The following is a 25,603-nucleotide window of genomic DNA, read 5'->3' on the forward strand; positions in this document are numbered from 1 at the left end:
TGTGGGTGGCAGCCAGTTGATGTGTCTCTCTCACATCGATGTTTCTCTCTCTCTCTCTTCCTCCCTCTCTCCCTCCTGCTCTATCTGAAGGTAAATGCAAAAATGTCCTCGGGTAAGGATTAAAAAATAATAATAGTAAATAAAAATAAAACACTTGAAAATTTTTAAACAAGGAAATGAAACCCATAACCAGTCAAAGTTCAGGATCTAGGTTAATAAAGAGATATTGATTTTTACATCATCAGTATTCAATGTTAATATGATCAGTTTGACATACAGACTTTACATATTTAATCCATGCAACTGTTTAAGAGGAAAGATCATGAATTCTGGAGTAAGGCGGACCTGGGTTCAAATTCTACCTTAGTCTGTCCCCCTGTGCAAGTTGCTTAACTTCCCTGTTTCCCCAATTTCCTCATTTCAAAGTGGGGAAGAGGATAAGAGAATACATGAAAGAATGTATATAAACTGTGTATATAAGCCAGCCCCCAGCAAGGGCTCAACAAGAGACAGTTCTGCCATCTCTAGTAGCTGTCAGGCAAGGCTGTAGATCATGCTCACAGCCGTCAGCTGAGCTTTGCAGAAGGCTCACTATGCCAAACGCAGACTTGCGAAATTATGTATTTTCTTCCACTTCTAAAAGGGAGCAAAAATAGGTGTTAAGCTATCAATTTCTTCCTAGTTTTATTAAATTAAATTACAGTCTTACAATGATGAAGGCTCTAGAAGGGCAATTGTAGTCGTAATACCTTACAGCTATTTCTCACTCCAGGATTGTCCAAGCGTTTTCCCATTCCCCACATCATTTGAGATATTAAGAACCCTATAAAGTAGTAAAGCCTGGCCTATTGTTTTTAATTTCAGTTTATTTGCAGCCAATAAAGCATTACATATCAGGTTTGAAAGTTCAGAACTGCCTCTCAGTCTTCGAGTCACGGGATAAATGGCTGTGGTGCAGAGGTCCCGGTCACAAGGCGCTTCCCACACAGACGCCTTGAGGCTGCAGGCAAAAGAGCTACTGCTGCCGCCAGGGGCCGACCCAGACTGCTAGGACGCTTGAGGCCAGCCAGCGCCTCAAGACAACAGAGCACCACACTCTGCTGTGCAAGGAGGGTCACTGTGGTCTGTTACGCAAATGATTGAGAGGACAGGTCACAGTCCAAAGACCCTTGTACCCCAGTCAGCCAGGGCTCATTTCCTGGGAAAGAAGCTGACACAGGGCCCAGCCAGTGTGGCTCAGTGGTTGAGCATCGACCCACGCACCAAGAGGTCGCCAGTTCGATTCCCGGTCAGGGCACATGCCCAAGTTGTGGACCAAGTCCCCGTGGGGAGCATGCAGGAGGAGCCAATTGATGTTCTCTCTCATCAATGTTTCTATCTGTCTCCCTCTTCCCTTCCACTCTCTCTAAAATCAATAAAGAAAAAAAATGTTTTTAATCAGAAGCCGATGCGGGGACTACCGGGCAGGGGTGGTGGGAGTCTCCGTGCACGGTGGCACCAGCAGCCCTGCAGCAACAGGAGGCTCAGTCTCTCTCCAAACCCGGTCTCCCTTGCCCTTTCTCCCCTCAGCTACACACTGCAGGGGCCGAGCACTGACCCCATCTGTGAGTCCACAATGCCAGGCAACAACACCTAGCAGTCACCAGCTTCTGTCGATGACTGAGTGATCTAGGAATATAATGACACCATGCCTTTGAACTTTGCAAATAGTTTTCCTAATTTACCAATAATCAAAAGCTTTTCTAACAGCGTTAGGACAGATCTTCCCAGAACACCAGGAGAGCACACATGTAAAACTCCCAGGCACACGAGAGTGGACAATGAGGGGGGTTACCAAGGACAGCACAACTGCCCGTGAGCACTCAGTCCACTAGCACTGTGGGAAGACAGATGCGAAAGTGCCACAGATTCTACACAAAGGACAGTGGCTTTCATGAAAAATGGATGGTGGGGCAAGTAGCGACGTTGTAACTCTTAAGTTTCACCAAAAACAAGTTAGAATCCTAACTTTCGTCCTGACAATGACCTCATTGCTTTTGCTGGCACTGAAAAATACAGGGTCCTCAAGTTGAGATTCACCTTGAATAAACATAAAAATGAGGTCATGTTTGCCCTGGTCGGTTGCTTAGTGGTTAGAGCATCAGCCTACAGACCAGAGAGTCCCGGGTTCGGTCTCCGCTAAAGGCACGTACCTCAGTTACAGTTTGTCCCCGGGCCTGGTTGGGGTTGTGTGGGTGGCAGCCAGTAGATGTGTCTCTCTCACATCAACATTTCTCTCTCTCTTCCCCTCTCCCTCCCTCCTGCTCTATCTGAAGATAAATGCAAAAAGTGTCCTAGGGTGAAATTAGGTCATGTTTACCAAATGGAGATTTAGAGCTAAATGAACGTACTTTTCACAGATGTTCTGCCATAAGCTGCTTTGACAGGTGGAACCTCTCCACTACTGCCGAACACAGAAACCCAGTGAGTGTAGAGGAGGAAACTTACCGACATTGAAGTCATCCTTATAGACGCGTGGGAAGGGCTGGGACTCCGGAGGCACCGGGTAGCTGCCTTTGCGCCCGGTGGTGATAGTGGTGAGTGTGAAGACCTCGTCCTCGCGCAGCTCCACTGTGAAACTGCCACCGCTGTCGTGGAGCTAAAAAGGAAGCATCGTGGTCAAGGCACGGCGCTTGGGTTCATCTCATCTGGGCAAAATAGCTTTTCTCAAAGTAAGCTTCAAGACAAGTCAAATTCATTTCTGTTAGATCTTCCTAACCACTTGTAAAGGACATACCCCATATCATGGCCCTCAGAAATGTTTGTACGGTATTTTGAAGGTTTTATAAGATTATACCTTATAGAAAGCATTTTTAAAGGAATTTCACTACATGGAGGGAAGGAGGACTAGATGATCCCATAGTCTATTTCTATTAGTCTGTTCTTTTCCATTAGACTGTCTGCTCCTTAAAGCTTATATATATTCAATACACCTTTAGGACTTTACTCATTTTTTACTAAGGTAGAAAAATCCATAAAATCTCTGAATATTGACTCAGGTGTAAGTCCCAGAAAACCTTTTACTATTAAGAAAAAAAAAACAATTCATTCTATGTTCAATACATATTTCAATTAGCAAGTTAGGTTTATAACACATTTATGATCTTAGCAACTTAATCTCTTTAAGCCACAATTTCCTCGTCTACAGAATGAGGAAAAAATATACGTACTTCATAGTGCTGCTGTGAGGACTATATGAGATAATATTTCTAAAGTGCTCCTAGCCCAGTGTGTGAACTATGAGAAACACCTCCTCTCTCATACCTGCTCTATGCTAGAGGGTGACCTCTGGACACACTGGAGTCCTGTGCACAATTAATGCGGGCATTCGGTGTATGCCTGTTTTATAATATTTGAGCAGCTTTTTTTCTACTTTGAACCAAAGGGGTTTATTATATTCTATCTTTACTTTAATAATAAATTGTTGGTCAGATCTATGAAATATCTAACACCATAGTCTGATTCAGAAATAAGCCCAAATGATATTGTTTTTCCCATGGAGACAATCAAATTTTTATTATGCTATTTCTAGCAGTTTGTTGTACAAAAAAATACAGACTGTCTTTTTTTCCAGGAATTTAATATTAATGAATATTCAGTCATTGAGAGTGACTAGTGGGTTCACAGGATCTTCATAATTACCAGAAAAAGTAGCAGATTTGTGTCAATTAGATAAAGCGACGTGCTTGTTTGGCCAATCCATTCTTTGAAATACTTCCTGAGAAACCACAGTACACTTAGCACTATTGTAGGCACCGGGGATAAAAAGCGGAATAAGGCAGGGCCCGCCCTCAAGGTGTCCCGTGCAGAGGAAACGTGTTAAACTAGCCACGCAGGTATCCCTAGGTGGCCAGGAGCTAAGGCTGGCGGGAACAGCCCCCAAGGAAGTGACACTGGAGCCGAGTCTCGAAGGATGACAAAGAAATGTAGGAAGGCATCTCAAAGGAAGAAAAAGCATGTACTAAGTCACGAAAATGATTCAGTTGGCATGCCATGCTCTGGAAATGCAGAAGGCTCAACCCGTGAGGCCAGTGTAAGAGGACATGCATCTAGAAGGAAAGCAGTCTTTCCCCTCTTGAGGTGACAGCGAGCGTCACAGGCTACACAAAGGGACAGGAGCTTACAGGGAAAATCACTGAGGCACTTTGGGAAAGAGATTTAAACAATCAGATCTGCATTTGAGACACATCACTCTGGCAGCAGTGATGGGCCTGGAGAGTCAGACTGGGGGTGGGGCAAGAGAAAGGAGCTGAACCGAGCAGGAGCAGCGGGGGTGGGGAAACAGGACAGACAAGAGAAACGCGAGCAGGACAGAATCCACACTCCTGATCACCGGAGGTGTACAGAGTGTGAGGGGGAAAGACAGTTTCAAATGAGACTCAAGTTTCTGACTGGGGCAGCCAAGTGATGGTGGTGCCATTCACCAAGACAACTAAATATCTAGAAAAACAAACACACCTATGAAACACAAACTGCCTTCAAGAGGAGAAAGAAAGAAAGAAAGAAAGAAAGAAAGAAAGAAAGAAAGAAAGAAAGAAAGAAAAGAAAGAAAGAAAGAAAGAAAGAAAGAAAGAAAGAAAGAAAGAAAGAAAGAAAGAAAGAGAGAGAGAGAGAGAGAACGAACAATTGGGGGTAACTTTATCTCTATTAGGCTTCAGCTATAAAATCAACTATAAAATTAAAAATTCTTAATTAATTAATCCAATCTCTGTTCCCTTCTACTGTTCAGAATATAGGAATTTATTTTAAAACTACCCATAGAGAATCCAGTTGTTTAAAAAGAAATGTCTCAGATGATTTTCCAAGTCTGGTGTACCACACCTGTAGCTCTGGTATTTCACTCTGGGGAGAAAACACACAGAAAGCACAGCTGAGTGGTTCATCATACCCTTTGTGAGGATTTCCAACATTAGCACCAGCAAGAATGAACCAGTGACCATGCCCACTCTTTTTCCATCCACCAAAAGGCCCCCCTCGAATTTTAAATATTAACACTTTGAACATATAAAGGCATTATTCAAGCAAATATTTTATTTCTTCTATATCTATAGACTTTTGGCAAATGTTAAATGATTGTAAGGCCGTGGCTTCAAAAACACTCAATGTTATACTTGTGTAGAAGGCATTTTAAGAATGTTCGGGTATGAAACAGCAATTCTTAGACAATCAGTAGTCAGAAAGGGCGCTGTATTGTCTGTATTCAAATCTAACAATAGGTGGAGTAGCTAGTATCTGGTGTTTCTTGTTTTGTACAAAATACTGTAAAGATCAATGCCTGAAAACTCCCTCGACTACGACGCTCCCACTTACAAGAGCGACTTTCTTGCAAGTCCCTTTGCTGAGCGCTCCTCAGAGCTCGGAGTTTAGCTCCGAGTGGCTTCTGCAGTGTTCGACTAGAACAGTCAGCAGAAAGAAGACATCACGGCATTTGTCCACTCATACAAAAACTTTTTAAAAAAATTTTAGTAAACTTTATTGCAAAGAAAAAAAGAACACGTTATTTTAAATGATTTTTCTCACCCACAAGAACATGGGTGGCAACCAGTAACATTATTACACAACTATTTTTCTTTAAGATGCTAATGGGACAATAGTTGTCTTCTAACTGCAATATAGGACTTCACTTAAGAATTGCTAGCCTGTGATAAAATATATAAATTCTCAAAATCAGAACCAAAATAAAAGGCCCATGTATTTACTTACAAAAGAACCCTGAAGGGTGAAGGTGGCAAACTGGTGGGACACGTTGAAGTAAGGAAGCAGCGGCCGTATACACTTAGAGTGTTTATGGCTCTGAGGAGAAAAAATCACATAGGTTATCCAAATGATGTGCATGCCATCTTGGGAAACAAATCAAACATGTAATGCCCAAAGATTAACAGAAATTGTGAACGTTAGGTGACAGCTGTGAGTTTATTTTAAATGTTTAAAGACATTTTTCTAACATAACCTTTATTGAATGCGTCTGACTAGTCAAAGTGAAGCTCACTGGCATTTTGACAGAATCAAACTTTGAATTCACAGCCAAATTCCAGTGATTTTACAGCACACACATTAATTGTTGTTATAACTATTTTCCAAGTAAAATACTTCAAAAGAGCAAATGCTTGGGAGGTTTTTACTGAAAAGGCATCTCAACTAAATATAACCTTCAAATACACACCTAAGGTCAGCTAAATACATTTAACAAACAATTCTCACGTTGTCAACATCCTTTTTCACTAAACAGTCACTATATGGGCTCAGATGTCACGAAGTACGAGACATGGTCCCTACTTGAGGGGATTCAACAGTCACAGACACAGGGTTCTGGGCCAGGTTTATGGACAATTATTATTGGAGATTTCAATACTCTTTCCTCACTAACTGATACACAACTAGACAGAAAACCACAAGGATGCAGGCCATCTGAACACGGCCGAGTATCGTGCCTGGACTGACAGCGACAGATCACTTCTCCAGCGCCCGGAGAAGGCGCGTCCCTTCCCAGCGCACAGAGAGCATTGCCAAGGCATAGCACGTTCCTGCCGGTGAAAGACGTCTTCGTAAATTCAGAAAGGTTCAGGTCACATGAAATTCAGAAAGTGCATTCTCTACCACAGAACTAAGTCAGAAAAGAATAACAGAAGAACCTCTGGAAATTTTCTAAATGTTTGAAAACAAAATAACAAATTTCCAAATAATCCATAGCTCAGAAGAATATAAACATAAAAATGGAAAAATAAAAAAAAATTTTGAGCTCCATGAAAATACAACACATCAAGGTTTGTGAGATGTTCCTAAAGTAGTACTTAGAAGAAAATGTACAGCACTGAACACCTAGATTAGAAAAGAAGAAAGGATTTGAGACTTCAGCTTCCACCTTAAGATACTAGGAAAAGAGGAACAAAATAAGCAGAAGAAAGAAAATAATAAAAATCATAGCAGAACCCTGGCTGAGCAGCGGTTAGAGCTTCGGCCCACGGACCAATGAGTCAAGAGTTCGATTCCAGTCAAGGGCACGTACCTCGGTTATGGTTCGTCCCTGACCCTAGTCTCTGTCTCTGTCTCTGTCTCTCTCCCTCTTTCTCTCTCTCTCCCTTTTTCTCTCCCTCTCCCTCTTCCGCTCCCTCTCTCTCCCTTCCACTCTATCTGATGATAAATAGAAAAATATCCTCAGGTGAGGTTAAAAAAAAAATCAAAGGAGAAATCAATTAAACAAAACCCAATGAAAACAAAAAAGAATAATTAAAAAACCAAAAGCTCATTCTTTGCATTCTTTGAGAAGATCAATAAAATTGATAAACTTCAAATATTAACCCTGTGATTTCACTCTTACCTATATTCCCAAGAAAAATGAAAACACATGTCCATAGAAAAAGTTATACACAAATATAATCTCAGCATTATTCATAAAGACGGGAACGTCACCCTCATAAATGGTGGGCATGGAAAACATAGTACTTAATGTTAAGACTCAATGCTTTCCTCCTATGATCAGGAACAAGACAGGAAAAGCTGATCTCTCTACTCAATTCAATATCGTACTGAAGAGTCTAGTAAGTCCAATCAGGCGGAAAAGAAACTAAAGATATCCAAATTGGAATAAAGATGTAAAATTATTTTTATTTTCAGATCATCTACAAAGAAAGTCCAATGGAATCCACGGAAAAGCTACTAGAACTATATGTAAGTTTAGCAAGGTTCCAAAAAACAAGATTGTTACACAAAAACTTATATTACTAACCAGGCTGAGCAGGTTTTTAAAAAATAGATATTGAGCCCAGCTGGTGTGGCTCAGTGGTTGAGCACTGACCCCTGCACCAAGAGTATATTTCATTAAAGTATAAATAGATAAATTGAACTTCATAAAGATTAAAATCTCCTGCTTTTCCCAAGACACTGTTAACAAGGGAAAAGAGAGGCTACAGACTGGGAGAAAACCTTTACAGAGCACTTATCTGTAAAGGACTTGTAGTGATAATGTATAAAGAACTCTCAAAACTCAACAATAAAAAACCAACCCAATGAAATGCAGGATTGTTTGAACAGACACTTCACCAAAGATTACTGAATAACAAAGAAGCACACAAAAAGCTCATCATCATCAGTCACTGGGGGAATGCAACCAAAAACAAAATGAGATACCAAAACACACCTATTAATAACTAAAATTTTAAAAACTGATCCCACCAAGTGTTAGCAATAATAAAGAAAAACCAGAACTCTTATGCCACTGATAGGAATTTTAAATGGTACAGTCACTGCCCTGGCTGGTTTGGCTCAGCGGTTAGAGCATCATAGGTTTGGTTGCAGTTTGGTCTCCGGCCCTGGTCAAGTTTGTGCGGGAAGCAGCCAATCGATGTGTCTCTCTCACATCAATGTTTCTTTCTCTCTTTCCCTCCTTCCCTCCCTCTCCATCTGAAGATAAATAGAAAAATATCCTCAGGTGAGGAAAATAAATAAATAAATGAATGAATGAATGAATGAATGGTACAATCACTTTGGAGAATAGTTTGGCAGTTTCCTAAAAAGTTAAGCATAAATATATCATATTACTCCATGTATTCAACCAAGAGCAAAGAAATATATATCCACGTGAAATTTGTACACAAATGTTCATAGCCTAAAAGTAGAATCTACTACCAAATGTCCATCAACAGGTGAATGGGTAAATGAACTGTGGTATGTCCCTACAATGGAATACTACTCAGCAATTAAAGGAATCACACAACATGGATACTGAGTGAAAGCAGCAAGACAAAAAACAGTATACAGTCAGCCCTCGTTTATCGTCATTAATCAGTTCCAGACTCTACCGCTATAAATGAATTTGCATGAAGTAGGATTTTTTGTTTATATAGTATAGTGTTTGAAAAAACTGCGATAGAGTGAAACTGTGAAAGTCAAAGCGCGAAGTGGCGAGGGACAATGTATACTGCATGACTGAAGAAAATGCAAACAATTCCTTAGTGACATAAAGCAATGGCCAGGGAAATCACAATGTATGGTAAGGAGCAGGACAGAGGGATTATTTATACAGGGACATGAGAACTCTTGGGTGGGTGATGGATACACGTTCACTATCTTGGTTGTGATGATGGTTTATTGGGCTTATACATGTTAAAACTTATAAACTTTAAGTATGTGCTTGAAGGGGATCAGAAATATGCCACCCCAAAATATGCCACTTTGGTATAAAGATTACTTTAAGTTGAAGATATTTGAGACTCAAAAGATACGGGGGGAAAAAAGTCTTCTATGAGCTTCCCTTATTTAACTAAGCATCAACTTCTGGGAAATAAGGCTACCATAAAATTCCTTTTCAGTGTGGATTTACCCCCAGAAAGAAGGAATGGGAATAAAAACCTACCCCAAATCTCTAGGGGAGTTTTATGGCCCTGAAGGAGAGGGCAAGACCCAGTACAGTCAAACACTATCACAGACTTTCTCATCTCCTGTTTGTTCTCCTAAAAACCCATGTATCTTTCCCAAAAGTTGTGTATTTCCCCAAATGTTCCCTTTCTCCTTCCTCTATTAGGTACTAAGCTAGGCATATAAACCCAAATTCTAACCACCTCTTTGAGGTATTCAGAGTTGCTCTCACACATATATGCATTGTATTCACAAATAAATTCTGTTTTCTCAGGCTATTCTGTCCTTTGTCAGTTTAATTTGTAGAGCCCCAGCTACTGAACCTAAAAGGGTATAAAAAAATTTTTCTTCCTCCCCCACGTATTATTCATTATATGTATAATCTTCAAAAGCTGCTCTAAAAAAAAACAAGTGAGTTAACCCCTCCACCCCCAAACAACAACAAAGAACAACAACAACAAAGACTTACCATGGTTTCAATGATGATGGTAAGGTTACCTAAGCCATCAGTCAGAGCTACGTAGCTTCCTCCTCTCTCTAAATGGCCAACTGTCTTCAGGTAATACCAACCTGGTTGAGTAAACTGAGTAGTATGAGCTACAGAAAAGCAGAGAAAGACTCAAATAAGATAAAAACGGTAATAATAGGGATTCTTATAAACAACAAAAAATCTGTCTGCTGATTTGTGTCTGCTTAAGTCTAACAAGCTATTTTTTATTTTGGAAGAAAATACTTGCCAATTCCCATGTTGCAACTTTGGAATAATTAGTCCAGTTAAATGGTACAATTGTGGGAAAATTCTTAGACTGACTAGTAAAAATAAATGAACCATACTCTGTCATTTCAAGAATATTCATTGTTTTTTTCTAAGAGTAAAATTAAATGATCCCTTCCCAACCTCTGTTCACCTCTATTTGACCCATCTTAATATAACTACAAAAATAAGGTTTAGCCCTGGCCAGTTTGGCTCAGCAGTTAGAGCGTTGGCCTGCGGTCCAGAGAGACCCGGGTTCAGTTCCCACTAAGGGCATGTACCTTGGTTGCAGTTTGTCCCGGGCCCTGGTTGGGTTGTGCAGGTGGCAGCCACTCAATGTGTCCCTTTCACATTGATGTTTCTCTCTCTCTCTCTCCCTCCCACTCTATCTGAACAAAATATGGAAGAATGTCCTCGGGTGAGGATAAAAAAATAAATAAAGTTTGAAAGGTTAATAATGCATTTCAAAAACTGAGTTTTATGGTTTCAAACAAGTTTATTTCCACAATATATATTTATTGGGCACCTCCAATGCTGACCCTGAAAATGTGCCGAGCAACACTCTACGTTCTGACTCCACATCCAAAAACACCAATTTCAGCACCTAAGGAGTTAATCAACCAGGAAAAAAGCCAAAGTAGCATAACAGTTATTTTTAATTAAAGTTCCTTGAGAAACAGCAGTGCAAGAAGGACACTCTGATTCTCCTCTCTATTCCCCCAATTGCACCAGGAGGCAGGCAGCACCCTGCTGCCAGAGGTTGGAAAGTCAGAGCGGAGAAAGCTGTGTTCGGAAACTGCTTCGTTTCTTCACTAATTAAGCATTTGTGTTGTCTTGGCAGTTCTTCCCAAATGCGCTCTTTGTCTACAAGGTGTATCAACAGCCTGTTCTGATCACGTCTTAGGTCCCATCTGTGAGGCCTCCACATGAACAAACTTAAATTTGATTGTTTTTTCCTCCTGATAATCTGTCTTGTAAACTGGGGGGAATTTTCTGCCCTCCCGGACAATCCCCTCTAAGTATTTTCTGCTTTGTCTCTTAGAACAAAATCTAGGGAGCGAGAGGTGGAATGGGAGGTACCTGATACCCAGACAGGAGACTCTACCACATAGTGCCCGCTCCAGGGCTCCTGAGCAGTCATCAGGCCGCTGCGTCCGTATGGCAACTGTTCATAGTAACTGGCCACCAAATTCCAAGCGATTGTTCTGAGAGATTTGTTTGATAAAGGAGAAACACAGAACGGCTTGTGACAAAAATGTAACTGTCTAGAAGCCTACATAGTAAAAAGACCTACACATAATTTATATAAATATAGGTAAATAATGAAAAATGACCACCCAAAACATGAAAATGTTCATATACATTTTCCACAATATCCACTGTTGGATGCATCTAAATATTATTAATGGTGAATCACATAATAAAAAATTCCAAGCCCTGGCTGCTTTGGCTCAGTGGTTGAAGCATCGGCCTGCGGTCTAGAGAGACCTGGGTTCGGTTCCCACTGAGGGCACATACCTCGGTTGCAGTTTGTTCCCGGCCCTGGTTGGGTTGTGTGGGTGGCGGCCACTCAATGTGTCCCTTTCATATCAATGTTTCTCTCTCTCACTCTCTCCCTCCCACTCTATCTGAACAAAAAATGGAAAAAAAAAATTCCAATGAATATAAGGTGTACAATTTTCTAATATTTTTTTATTGATTTTAGAGAGAGAGAGAGAGAGGAAGGAGAGGGAGAGACAGAAACATTGATGAGAAACATCAATCGGCTGCCTCCTGCACGCTCCCTACCAGGGATGGAGCCCAAAACCTGGGCATGTGCACTGACCAGGAATCAAACCAGCAATCTCTTGGTGCATGAGACAACGTTCAATCAACTGACCCATGAAGATGTACAATTTTACTGTGCAGTGGTATAAACAGAACATGGATCATGCCCTACCAGTACCAGACATGTCACAAATTTGAGTCAAACACAAATAAAGGCTTTATCCATACCTGCTTTCCTTGTGATAGTCAGCCTTCTTAATGCCCCAGTTTCATGATATAATTTTATGAACTTGACTCTGGGTAGCTGCAAAGCTTTAAAATTGAGAACTCTTAGACTCTGACTGCCTGGGTTCAAATCATGATTCCACCACTTAACCTCTCTGGACCTCAGTTTCCTCATCTGTAAAATGAGGGTAAGAACTGCACCTAGCTCGTGAGACTGCTGTGAGAATTAGATGTACGAATTCATGTGAAGAGGACAGAACCAGGTCTGGGCTGTGGCACTGCTATGATTCTGCTTCATCTATGAATACTAATTGGGTCAGCTTGCTGGTCTGTATTTTGGTCCCTTCTTTCAGATGGCCACAGGGGTGCTGACCCCTAAGACTGTGACTCAGTGGTTCTCAGGAAAATCCAAGGGCAAAAGGGAAACTCTGGACCCTGGTACTGCTGGGTTCCTCACAGCTAAAAAGAAAAACCCAGGGCTTACACACAGAATTTTATTTTTCTTATCAAGTCCTCATCCATAACAAAATGACAGACTGACATTCTTAGAAAATCAAGGTCTTCTAATTCTATCAATGCAAGTAGAAATAATAGTCCCAATTTTCAAAAACCTTACTACCAGTGAAAATTTTAAGAGCTCTCACGATTTTACCCATGGCTTACACGGTGGTGGTATCTCCTCTGGCTAGAGCTAGAAAATATAAATTAAACTATCTGGAGAGCACTTTGAAATATACACAAATACCTTGAAAATCTATATATCTCTGACCCAGACATTGACTCCATTTCCAATAACACACCCTGCGGAAATAATCATAGATGTCTATAAAGATATCTGTATACAATTGATCATTTCAGGGTGTACTGAGCTGTTAACTAAAAAAGAAACAACTTCCATTCATCGGGAGAGGAGAATATTCAGTGAGGTAGAATATATTTTCGACATCAGTGTTTCCCAAAGCCTTGTGATATCAGAATTGCGTGGAGCACTGACAACCACCAGAGTCCCAGGAGCCTTCCCTGGAGATTTAGGTTCAGCAGGTCAGGGCAGCTGCCAAAGAATCAGTGTAAGCAAGTGTAGCAGGTGCTTCCAGAGACCTGGCAAGTGTGGGAATCTGCTTTATGTAAAAGAACAGATGTAAACATTAAAAATGATGAAGTCAAATTATACTTTAAAATGAGGAAAAGTTCATAATGCCTTGTTAAGTGAAAAGCAGCTTATTCCCTGACTGTATATAGTACAGTCTCAATTTTGTATTAAAATTTTATATATATAATGTAAATGGGAAGACATATCCCAGTGTTTTTAAGAATAGTCACTTCTGGATGGCAAAACTTGTGTGATTTTATTTCCTACTTTGTATTTATCTGCAGTTACCAAATTCTCTGCCTTGAGCATGCTTGACTCCCAATACCAAATTAAATCCTTAGACCCAAACTCTGCATGAGAAGCATCTTTTCTTTCAAAAAGAGAAGAAAAAGAACAAAGAAGGCTGTTAGAATAGCATAAGCTCACATTAACATCACAAAAGCATGTATTGGCTTGCTTTTGTTCTATTTATTTTTGTTTTAGAAAGCTAATTTGAATCTAATTATAATGAAAGCTTCTCAAAGATAAAAAATGCTTCCCTGAGAAGTAAAAGAGTTGTGTTCTATCCAGAACCTCTGTTCCGGAAACAGTGACACAGATTAAGTGGCACTATCAGGAATCAGTGTCTAGATGCCCGACAGTGGTGTCTAGTCCACAAGCACTTGTCTAGTCTTGTCATGAAAAATAAGGAAGGAAAGAAATTTCCAGATTAAAAGAGATTTTAGGGTCATGCCATCTAAATGCAATGCATGGTGCTTCACTGGCTATTACATTTTTTAAAAAAGTTATATATAAATAACACTTTTGAAGACAATTAAGAAAACCTGAATAGAGACTGGGTATTAGAAATGCTTTTTAAAATATTCTTATGCGCTTATATATCAAAATGATATTGAGATCATACAAGAAAATATCCTTATTTTTGGAGCAACATGGTATATTTAGGGTAAAATGTCATGACACCTGTAATTTTACTTTATAATCATTCATTAAATGTCTATATACACACACACAAACATATACACCTTGTTAAAAATCATAGAAGTGCATGAATTTTCCTATGTAGAAAGCTCAAAAAACCTGACTTTATTCAATACAGATTATATTCAAATATAGGAAAATAAATAAATGTAGCTTAGGTATAGATATAGGTATAGATGAAGCTAATGAGGCAAAATGTCTACAATCACTGAATCTAGGTTGTGAGAATATGGAAGTCCATTGTACATTTTTCTATTTATTGTGTTTTAGAAAATTTTCAAGGTAAAAACCTTTAAAAGTTTGTAATAACTTACGAAGTCATGTAGCCATTGACATAATTCTGATTCAAAATGCGACCCCAGCAGCCGGCGCCCGCGTCATTATTTAAAGTGCTAAAATCTTCAGACGCCCAAAGCTTCTTCCCTGTCAACCTTGCATCCTTGACTGAATGGGTACCAGGGTAGTGAGCTCTAGAAAAGAAAGGGTGGGAGGAAATGGGAAAAGGTCAAGATGGGGCAATTACATCCATTTGTTGAGTAACTGAAAATATATGTCTTCTCCAACGTGTTCTACTTTAAAACAATGGGCAGCTTGCAGGCAGATGTCAGAGTGATTTTAAGTATCTGCTTCCCATCCTGTGTCTCAGAATGCCCTTAAGATGAGATAAACCTATAACCATGTACAAAATGGGAAGGAAAATCATCGACGGATGAGAAATTTCTGTTTCTGGAAATCATGAAATGTTTGCAAGCTTGCTGCTAGATAGAGGCAGCAGGAGGCCACGGCCTAGAACACTCCAAGAGATGGATGAGGCAGAGACGGGACTCGGCCTTCCCAGGGGACGTAGGGTTTGGGACACTGGGAAAGGAAGAGTAAGAAGGAAGCCGCAAAGAAGATTAATGAGTCTGTTACATAAAGTAGTACTTCCTCCCTTTCTCCTACCCCTAGGAGACAGAGAAAGACAGCTTGGCAGTTACTCCCGGAGAAAAACAAAAAATAATAAAAACCCACACAGAGTTCCTTCTTGAGCAAACCACCTGGGAAAACCACAAGTTAGAATCCCAGAGCAGCGGTGTCTCACACAGGGCGATTCTGCCTGGCAGAGAAGGCAGGTTTGCTGCTGGTATCTAGGGAATGGAGGCCAGAGATGCTGCTAAACATCCCACGAGGCCCAGGCCAAGTCTCCACCACAAAGAATTATCCAGTGAAAATATCAAATATTTTCTGATTTGATGAGAAACCCTGCCCCGGAGAAATGAACCCTTCCCCTAGTCTAGCATTTGAGAGGAGTCATTCAGATGAAGCATAAATGTATATTTATGATTCCAAGAGCAAACCACTGTCATGATGATGATTGTGGAAACTATTGATTACTGAATAAAAACAACTAAGAAACGTCAAATGTGAAATAGGAAACAGACTGACAGTTAATACAATAATAAAAGAGCACATTAGCTAAATACCTTTAGGGACACGAGTATATACTTTTTAGGCCAACAATTATTTACAAAATATTTAATAACAACACAAGCAGATACTAAAGATTGGATTATCTCTTTGTGGTTTGGTGTAGCCCTATTCATTACATTATAAGAATGATTATGAAGTCCTGTTTTAGGTTGCAGTTATTTAATTCCATTCAGGTTATGAATCTTTTAAGAGAAGGTCCTATTAGGGAATTCATTATACCTAATAAAGATGGATTAGGGCACAACATCAATTTAGCATTTCATGACTTCATGAGAAAAAAGTATATATAATAGAAAATATAAAAAGAAATATTTGGAAAATGTGCGGTCCCACTGAGATTCTGTCGAGTCACTGACTTCAGCTGAAAACAGGCATATATACACTAGAGAGACCACAAGAATAAGCCAGCATCTAACAGGGTTAACACATCATTGTCTTGGCACCATAATGGCCAACTTGGAAAATCTGACTACTAACATTTGTAATAATATTAATTTTAATATTTTTTTTATATTTTCGATTTATTCTTCTATCCTAGAACTTCATTCTGTGATCATGACATTCAGCCTCAATGCCTCAGCCAAAGCCAAATGTAAGTTGGGTATATCTCTGGTTAAAATACACTTGTATAAAAAAAACAGCAAGACTAGAAAATAGTACATTATTATGTTACCAATAATTTGTAGATATTAGGATTATGAGTAATTATAACTCTATAATTTTCTCATTTTCCAAATTTTCTATAATGAGTATACATTATTTTTATAATCTGAAAAAGTATCTCCTTTAAAATTATAGAAATAGGTGTTATATCCCTCATTCAGAAAACAATAGAACTGTTATATTACATTTAAAAGCTAAGTGATTAAATGATCTGATTAAAGAAGGACAGAACTAATACTATATCTGGGTCTCTTTCAGTATCCAGTTCTTTAAGAATTGTCTAAGTGTATAAAATTAGGCAAAACATCTCTGTCACTTCACAGCATGATAAGGCCATGGGTTCATCTTTGTGGAGGCTGAGTAATAGGAACATGAATATTCATTATATTATTCTGCTTATATTTGTGTACATTCAAAATTCTTCATTTTAAAAAACCATTAGCAAGCAGAGTCTTCACAGTGAATAAAGAACAAATTCCACACATACATGTATTCTATTTTTCAAATGTTTATATACATTGTCATGATAGATAAAATTAAAATTCACTTTTTAAAACATTGCTGGTAAGGGTGGGAGTGGAATTGGAGGAAGGTGGTCGGAGGTAAAATTCCAGTTATAAGATAAATAGGTACTAGGGATGCAATGCACAACACAGTGACTAGATAACGTTGCCACGCAATATCTAGGAAAACTGTTAAGAGAGCAGGATCCTAAGAGCTCTTGTAACAGGAATTATTTTTTATTTTCTTCTTATTGTATCCATATGAGATGACAGATGCTAACTAAACCTATGGTGGTAATCATCTCACAACATATGTAAATCAAACCATCACGCTGTTTAGTTTAAACTTACACAGTGATATTTGACAATTATTTCTCAAACTAGAAAAAATAAAATAAATAAGGAAGGGGAAAAAAATACTGCTGGAACACAGTGAGGGCAAGGCCCAGAAGGCTGAAAAGTGGACTGGAGCAGGGTCAAAGCCATACTGCTAAGGACACATAACAAAAGTCACGGTCAGTGGTCACACCTCCCACCCACAGGAAGTCTGAGAATTAGGAATTAATTTCACAACATTGCTTTCTATAACTTCTAAAACTTAAATACTATTCTGCCCCTTAATCTAAACAAAGCCATGTTTTATTACTGCAAACATTAACACATTTTTTAAAAATTACTAATACCTTTCATTGTCATAGAAAATCCCCAAATTCATACATGTCAAAGAAAAAGGAATGAAATATCAGTCATACAAGCTTTCACTAAGTAAATACAAGAAAGCTACTTTCTGAAAACGTAATCCAATCGGGAGGAAAACACAAAAAGGAGGGCTCAGTCAACATTCAGAGCAAGCAGCGGGAAGCCCAGTGTTAAAGTAAGACATTCCTTACCCTACAACATCGACCACCTTCAAGAGCTCAGGGTCCAGCAACATGGAGGCAGAAATGGGTTCCCAGAGGTTATCGCTCGCTATGATTTTCACTCGCTGGAGACCTTGGTAGTTCAGCATTCTTCTTAAAACCTTTTGGAGGATAAACAGGACATAGGAAAGGTGACAAATGAGTTTCAGCTGTTGAATTACCACCAAGGTAGCTAAAGTATCTTCAAAAATCAGCATCCTAGACAATAGTGTCAATATTATTTCTCAGTAGAAGCATGCCTCCTGTGGAAAATAAAAACATTATTATCCAGATAACCCACTTCATGGGAATGTAAACAGAAAATCAACAAACCTATGAGGTTAAGATGCCTTAGAGGGATTTTCCCTCTGCCTTCAAAATTATGTTTAACCATCAAAATATTTGGGTGGGAAGATGGAAGTTAAAAAGAAAAAAATCATAATAGTACTACCCAGAAATAACCACTATTGTTTTGAAGTTTATTGTTTATTAGGAAATTTCTTAGGCAGACACAAAATAAAATTGGGGTCATATTAAATATACCATTTGGTAAAATGTTTTCAACTAAAATTTTATTTTTAGTATTTTCCAGTGTCTTTAAATATTCTATTACTGAAAATATTACAGTTCTCAATATTTTGTAACATACTAGAAATAATAAGAAGAAATTTTCCATTGCTATCCTCAAGTCTTTCACATGTGTAGACAGGAAAGGCAATAAAAATCTACCTGCAGAACTATCCACCCAGGGAAATTAAAAGCAACAGGCTAAATTCTAACAGGAAATAAATCGACAAAGAACCAAGAGCCTACTCTGGTGCCCAGTCCTGTCCAGAGATACACACATCCCTTTCCAACCACCACCCTCAGACCCCAGATGGGATTTTCTAGACATAATTTTAAAACCACATTACTGAAAACCCAAGGTAAATCTTAAATACAATGTAAATAGCAAAAATAAAATAAATAAGAGCCCTGCCATCTTTATATAAATCACTTGATTATATTATATTAATTTCTCCTCTTAGAAACAAATACATGCTATCTCCAGGGGCCATCTTACTACACTGTACGGAATATATATTCATAAAGCTTATCAAACCTGAGTACCTACATTCATCTGCCATTACTGCACTCTTTAAGTGGGCATTTTAACAAACAGGACACAGATTCCAATAAAATCTTGCTACAAAATGTCAATTACACACTAAAAGTTTTTATATCCTGAGATGTTTTACTGCAGGTAAACTAAAGGTTGAGAGAAAAAGAAATGGTTTAAACTGTTTAAAACAGCAGTTTTTCAAACCAGGTAAGTTGAATTAGAATACAAAGGAACTGGAACAGACTTGTAATTGTAAAAATATATATAAAATAAAATTTGGGGCTTACAGGGAATTACATATACTTTAATCAGGAATATAAATATTATTAAGGTTTTGCTCTAAATTGTGTCACAACTATCAAAACCAATAACTGTGCTGTAAAAATATACATAGTTTTTACTACTAATTTCCATAGAACCACAAAAGAATTATTCACTAATAACTTAAAGATGAAAAGATTTTTAAGTTGTACAGACCTTGATATAATTAATGTCAAATGACCTCTCATTCCAAATCTGTAAAACAAAAAGTCAAAAGTGTGAACTAAAAGATTTTAAGTGTCAGAAAACAGACATTATCATGAAATGCCATTTCTCTCATCATCTTTCATATCACCTGAAAAGGCATTTAATTTACTTAATGGGATGGCCTGTTATAGAATGTATTGATATTTATAAGACAACATAAATTTTAAAATTAAAATACTGCCCAGCCAGTGTGGCTCAGTGGTTGAGCGTCAACCCATGCACCAAGAGATGCCAGTTCAATTCCTGGTCAGGGCACATTCCCAGGTAGTAGGCCCAATCCCGAGTGGGGGGACAGCCAATCGAAGTTCTCTCTCATCGATGTTTCTATCTCTCCCTCTCTCCCTTTCTCTCCCTCTAAAATTAATAAAGAAAAAAAATTTTAATTAAATTAAAATACTATTTTTAAAAAGCTTAAAATATCTGTTGGTATCTTCAAAAACTATTTATTCCAGAGATTTCCAAAAATGAAATGTTCATTGAATTTTTCTATTAATTCTGACAATGTGCTATGTGCAGGAACTACACTGGCACTGGAGACCACAGGCAGAGGGTGGCTGCAACAGTTCCTACAGGATCCCTACAGGCACACCAGAAAGCCAACTACTGCAAGTACACTGTACAGGAGTAACTTTTTGGCACACACAGAGAATCACAACAATGTGCTACATCACAAAAGCAAACTCTTAATAAGGAACATACACAAATCCCTTAGGTTCAGGATCAAGAAGTATGGGGATTTAGAGCTGAAAGAGAACCTCCATGACTTCCATTTTGCAGTTGAGAAAAACCATCAATAGTCCAGATGGGCCTGGAGTCCAGGTGCTATAACTCTTTTCAGTCCCTCCAGTGATACAGGAAAGAGTTTCTTATCAAAGAAGCTCCTCACCATAGCATGTGATTATTAAGAGTCTAAAAAAGATGTGAATCACCCATTATTTACCAGAAAAGAGTTTCTAAGTGTGACTTTACAATAATAGGCCCAAACCTACATTTAGTCTCATTGTAGGTTAAAAATACCTTAACATTTAAGAAAGTTCTCAAATACAAACTGATTTTCAGTTATACTTTAGAGAAGGGGTTTAAAAACAAGTGTGCTCGTTTCTGGCTGACAGCCCTTGGCTCACCCTCGTTTACCTGCCAGTGTCTGCTCCTCTCTCAAACTCAAGAGCTTACAAATCCTGGTGTCCCTGAACATAAGAGTCACAGTACCTGCAACTCAGCAGGAGCTCAATAATTGCTGGCTGATGGTGTGAAAACGTTCAGGTCAGTTTTGACAGATGGTATATTAATAAACAAAAGGGTTTGGAGACCCACTGTGTGTGTGTGAGGCTCTGGAGGGTACAGGCAGTCGGAGGCATGCCTCCAGCCTGTCAGCAGACCAACTGGAAAGACAACATACGTGTGTTACACATTTTAAATCCTTAAATAACAGTTTAGGCCGATGGTAGGCAGATTTCGGCCAGCCTGCCAATCTGCCACACGGCTTGTATTTTTATAACCTGAGGACAAAAGATGCTTTTCCCAGTTTTTAATGGATGTGTTTTAAATGGTTATGTAATTACCTACATAATATCCTTAATCATACCTTGTGACCCACAAAACCTAAAATATTTACTCTTTGGTCCTTCAAGGATGTTTTCCACCCCCTGGTTTAGAACAACAGAAGACTCATAGAGAAAAATGAGATTAATCATTAAACAGTATAGTAAACATACTATGTTTTAAGAACTAGAGAAACTAGGGAAAGCTTTGAAGAAGGAGAATTTGAGCTGGGGTGATACCAAAAACAAACATTAAAAAAAATAGTTCAGAAAAGGTAAATACTTAATATATTTTTCAGAAGTGGAAAGAATATGGATAGGCAAAGAGGAGGAATTAAAGGGTTACATGGAATTAATTTATTTTATTGTCAGGTACCAACAGAACAAATTAGTCTCATGACACAAAATGGTTAGTCAACAACGTGCCACTTTAACAAAACTACAAATAGATGTCCAAAAGGTAAACATGTTTTAAATACATTACTAACCCCAATATAATCAATGTCCAAATCATGATAACGCTTGGCACCCACAATCCATGACATGACATAGTAGGCAGTCAGCTGAACATTTACATAAGGCCAGTTGAAATGTTTCCCCAGCCATCCAGGGAATGACCATGGCAACCCTGCGGAGAGGGAGAGTGGGTATAACAATGCTGGTACTGTGGAAAACAAAGAAAATAAACGGAACACAAGCAAAGCAACACAGATCTGGCTAAAGGAAAGACTATATTTCATGCACAAATTCTCAAAATCCCTTCCAGTCTATGGATGCTATAATTCCTTACAGAGCCCTAGAGTCAGATTCAATAACTCTCAATGCTCTTTCAAGAAAAAGAAATAAAATAAAAAAAACAGCAACAAAAAAAAAAAAACCCTCTCACAAAGATACTTACCAACAGAAAGAAATATAACCTTAAATTGTTATACTTAACAATTGTTATACTTAACTTCTTATCACCTAATATAGGGTATGTTCAATAACCAATTTATGTTCTCTGAGTTCAAATCAAAGAGTACTGAAAGGTTATGCTTAACTACTCCTATGAGGTAAGTATAATACAAATTCCTCATTCATTACCAACGCTACTTAAAATATAAATAAGGTAATCAAATAAAACTATTTTGTCCTTATATCAATATAAATGCCAATGACTCCATTGGGAAAATATACCTTTGTTAAATTATGTAGATTAAATAATCCACATTGTTCCAATACACTAATTATTAAGTAAAAAAATAAGAGTAGAGAAGCTCTAACTACAATTGTACATCCTAATTCTGTCACCAATATATTAAAATAAACTCAAAGTTAAGTTCCTTAACTGTTTATGTTACCAATCTAGTTCACCACTGAAAATTCAAAATCAAAATGACAAACTTTATTTTTCTAAACTCCAGAGGAATGCCTAAGAGTATTTACATAAGAATGTGACATTAAAATAAAGGAGCATTCTAAAACAAGGAAATGCCAAATACATTCTGCAAGCCCACCATGTGTAATTCTCTCTTAGATTCAGCATGCCAGATTTTCTGCATTTAAATGAGCACTGACCTTGAAAGCAACCCAATGGGTAAATAAGTACTAAAGTCAATGGTGCTTTTTACTGCTCCAAACATTTCTGGAATTGCTTACAAAAGTCCATTTACAAAAAAAACACACTGACTCCTCATTTTTTGAATTTAGAAAAATGTATACTTGTCCTTTAATTGTTGAAAGTCATTTTTAAAATCACTTGAAATCAAGTCTATGAAATACATCTCATTAATCTCACTGAACTTAGCCTGAATGTACTAGCCTGTTGCAAAAAAATCAAATTAATTTCAAATGATGAAAGTATGCCACCACTGTGTATGTTTGAAATATTTTACAAGTGTGTACACTGCTACAAGAGAACTGTGAAATGACAATAGCCCCATGTGAGAATCATCCAATGATCCTGCCACTAGAAGCCAAGCTCCACAAGGGCAGGAGTTGGGGGCTGGATTGTTCGGCATTTCCAATGCCTGGAACAGGGACCACCACATCACTGAGATTCAAAGCACACAAACAAGAAACCTTTAATATGTGCCACTTCTAGAAATGGGGTCTACTGCTACTACATGTAATATACAATTTTGCAAACAGTTGGAATGTACTGCTGCATGTAATAAATAATTTTATAAGTAACACTGCCCTTTGACAAATTTTGTTGAAGTAGCTTAGCATTAAAAAAAAACCCACCAGAATGGAACAGTTTCTAAATCTAATTTTGCCACTTAATAATTATCTGATCTTAAGTCAGTGGCATAACCTCTCTAAGCCTCTACTGCTTCTTCTGTAAAATGGGAATAATAATGCCTTACTCCAGAATTATTATAAAGATAAACAATAATATATAAGGGCAAAGAAAGGACCGTGCCTGGCACATGCTTTGCTACTGGTAGTATTAATTACATTATTAGTACTTCAGCATTAATAGAGCCTTTGTTCAGAATTTGAAAGTTAAAGGAAAACCTACTGCAAAAGTATGGCCAACTTCACTTCTTACCCATCAGTGTGATATTAGGGTTCCGCATCTTAGCTTCCTTCATTAACCACCACTCGTATCCTCGGAAGTAATTCTCATCTAATGCATAGTGCATGTGGGAGGGCTCGGTGCCATCTGAGTGGGAGAGAGCCAAGGGAAAGGCAAGTCCATCAGTGGTGCATCGTGGTGCCACTGGCCCAAGACACACAGACACACAGACACACACAGACACACACGCTTCACAGAAGTAGTATTGCAATTCCAGTCCTGAAGTGGGGTAAATGGGGGGGGGGGTATAAGCCAGGAAAAGATACACCAAACAACAATATATGCACAACCAATGGACATAGATAATAATACTGTGAGGGGGGGAACGGGAGTGGGAGGGAGGGTGTTAATGGGGGAAAAGGGAGAAACATCTGTAACAAAAATGAATTAATTAATAAAAATAAAGAGCAAGTACCATTTGACAAGCACTTGGGATACTGGGAGGGGAGTCAAAAAAAGAAAAATCTTATATAACTTGTGGCTAGATGATCCAAGCATAGTATTTCATCTGTTTTCATTATCCTAAGCATTGTGAGCATCTTCGGTTATAAAACTACAACTTTCTATTATAAGCAGTGTTGAAAGAAGGGTTGCCACCTCATGTAACTGCAAATTCCTAGAACTACATTCTGCTGGGCTTTTGGCCTCTGGGGTTTTCAAAGCCCCATTTCCAACCTCAAGTTCACATCACCTCAGTGTCCAGCTTCTCAATCGTGGATGTGAATCCCTGGGCTCCTGACACCAACTCTCACACTCTGTTCCTTTCAACATAAATTAAACACAAATACCACTACAGACATATCTGTTTAACAAAACTACTGTCAGCCCTAAACAGTTTGGCTCAGCAGTTGGAATGTCATCCCAGGACCAAAAAGTATCAGGTTCGATTCCAGTCAAAGACACGTGCCTCGGTTGCAGTTCGTCCCCAGCCCTGGTCGGGGTCGTGCAGGAGGCAACCAGTCAATGTGTCCCTCTCACATTGATGTTTCTCTCTCTCTCTCTCTCTTCCTCCCTCTCTCCCTCCCACCCTATCTGAAGATAAATGGAGAAATATCCTCAGGTAAGGATTTAAAAAACAAAATTACTTTCAGATCACTAACAGGAACGTAAGTACACAGACAATAGTCTAGAGCTCACTACAGTGGAATCTGACCTATAAATAATGAGCTATATATAATAATTGAGATAATTAAATTCATTTTCTTCCCTTTTTCCTTCTTCCTGGAAACTACTGGCCCATAAACTTTTTTTTTTAATCCTCACCCAAGGATATTTTTCTATTTATCTTCAGATAGAGTGGAAGGGAGAGAGGGAGGGAGGGAGGGAGAGGGGGAGAGAGAGAGAGAAACAACGACGTGAGAGGGACACATCAACTGGTTGTGTCCCACAGGACCCTAATCAGGGTCAGGACGAACTGCAATGGAGGTACGTGCCCTTGAGTGAAATCAAACCCACGACTCATTGGTCTGAGGGCTGACACTCTAACTGCTGAGCCAAATGGGCCAGGGCTGGCCCATAAACTTTTAATTGACTACATGTACTACACAAAGTCAACCAAAATGGTCACAATAAAGACTGAAGATTTGGTCGTTAAAAATAATTTTATTTGAGCCCTGGCCGGTTTGGCGCAGCGGTTGGAGCGTCGGCCTGCGGTATTGAGAGACCCGGGTTCGGTTCCCGCTAAGGGCACGTATCTCGGTTGCAGTTTGTCCCCGGCCCTGGTTGGTCGTGTGGGTGGCAGCCACTCGATGTGTCCCTTTCACATCGATGTTTCTCTCTCTCTCTCTTCCTCTCTCTCCCTCCCGCTCTATCTGAACAAAAAAATGGAAAAATGTCCTCGGGTGAGGATAAAAAAAAATAATAATAATAACTTTATTTGAAAAGAAAAAAAAGAGTTATATATGTGAAAAACTGAGTACTTATATTTTCACCAATTTTATTTAAAACCAATAACACCTTACATCTTTTACACAATATTAAAAGTTTATTTTTAAACTTTTCAATACAATTCCAAACTGCCCCCATGCTCTATCTAGTGAGTATAGCTCTTAAAAAACTGTGGATTTACTACTAATTACTTCAACTAAATAAACAATAAATCTAAAGTCCAACTATTGTTTTTGATAG

The 25,603-nt window shown here is 38.7% G+C and overlaps 1 protein-coding gene across 1 annotated transcript in view; it reads right to left on the reverse strand.

The window, feature by feature from the left end:
• Positions 1-25,603, reverse strand: part of GALC (galactosylceramidase) — a 47,048-nt gene that overhangs the window by 11,159 nt on the left and 10,286 nt on the right. The window contains exons 4-13 of the mRNA XM_036275702.1: positions 23,450-23,563; positions 21,405-21,544; positions 19,325-19,363; positions 17,737-17,867; positions 14,525-14,680; positions 11,228-11,352; positions 9,863-9,990; positions 5,743-5,832; positions 4,795-4,881; positions 2,488-2,638 (exon numbers count right to left, since the gene is read on the reverse strand). Coding sequence (XP_036131595.1) covers positions 2,488-2,638; positions 4,795-4,881; positions 5,743-5,832; positions 9,863-9,990; positions 11,228-11,352; positions 14,525-14,680; positions 17,737-17,867; positions 19,325-19,363; positions 21,405-21,544; positions 23,450-23,563 — 1,161 coding nt within the window. The remainder of the gene's footprint in view (positions 1-2,487; positions 2,639-4,794; positions 4,882-5,742; positions 5,833-9,862; positions 9,991-11,227; positions 11,353-14,524; positions 14,681-17,736; positions 17,868-19,324; positions 19,364-21,404; positions 21,545-23,449; positions 23,564-25,603) is intronic.

This window comes from Molossus molossus, unplaced genomic scaffold (genome assembly GCF_014108415.1).
Source record: "Molossus molossus isolate mMolMol1 unplaced genomic scaffold, mMolMol1.p scaffold_m16_p_1, whole genome shotgun sequence".
Taxonomy (NCBI): Eukaryota; Metazoa; Chordata; class Mammalia; order Chiroptera; family Molossidae; genus Molossus; species Molossus molossus.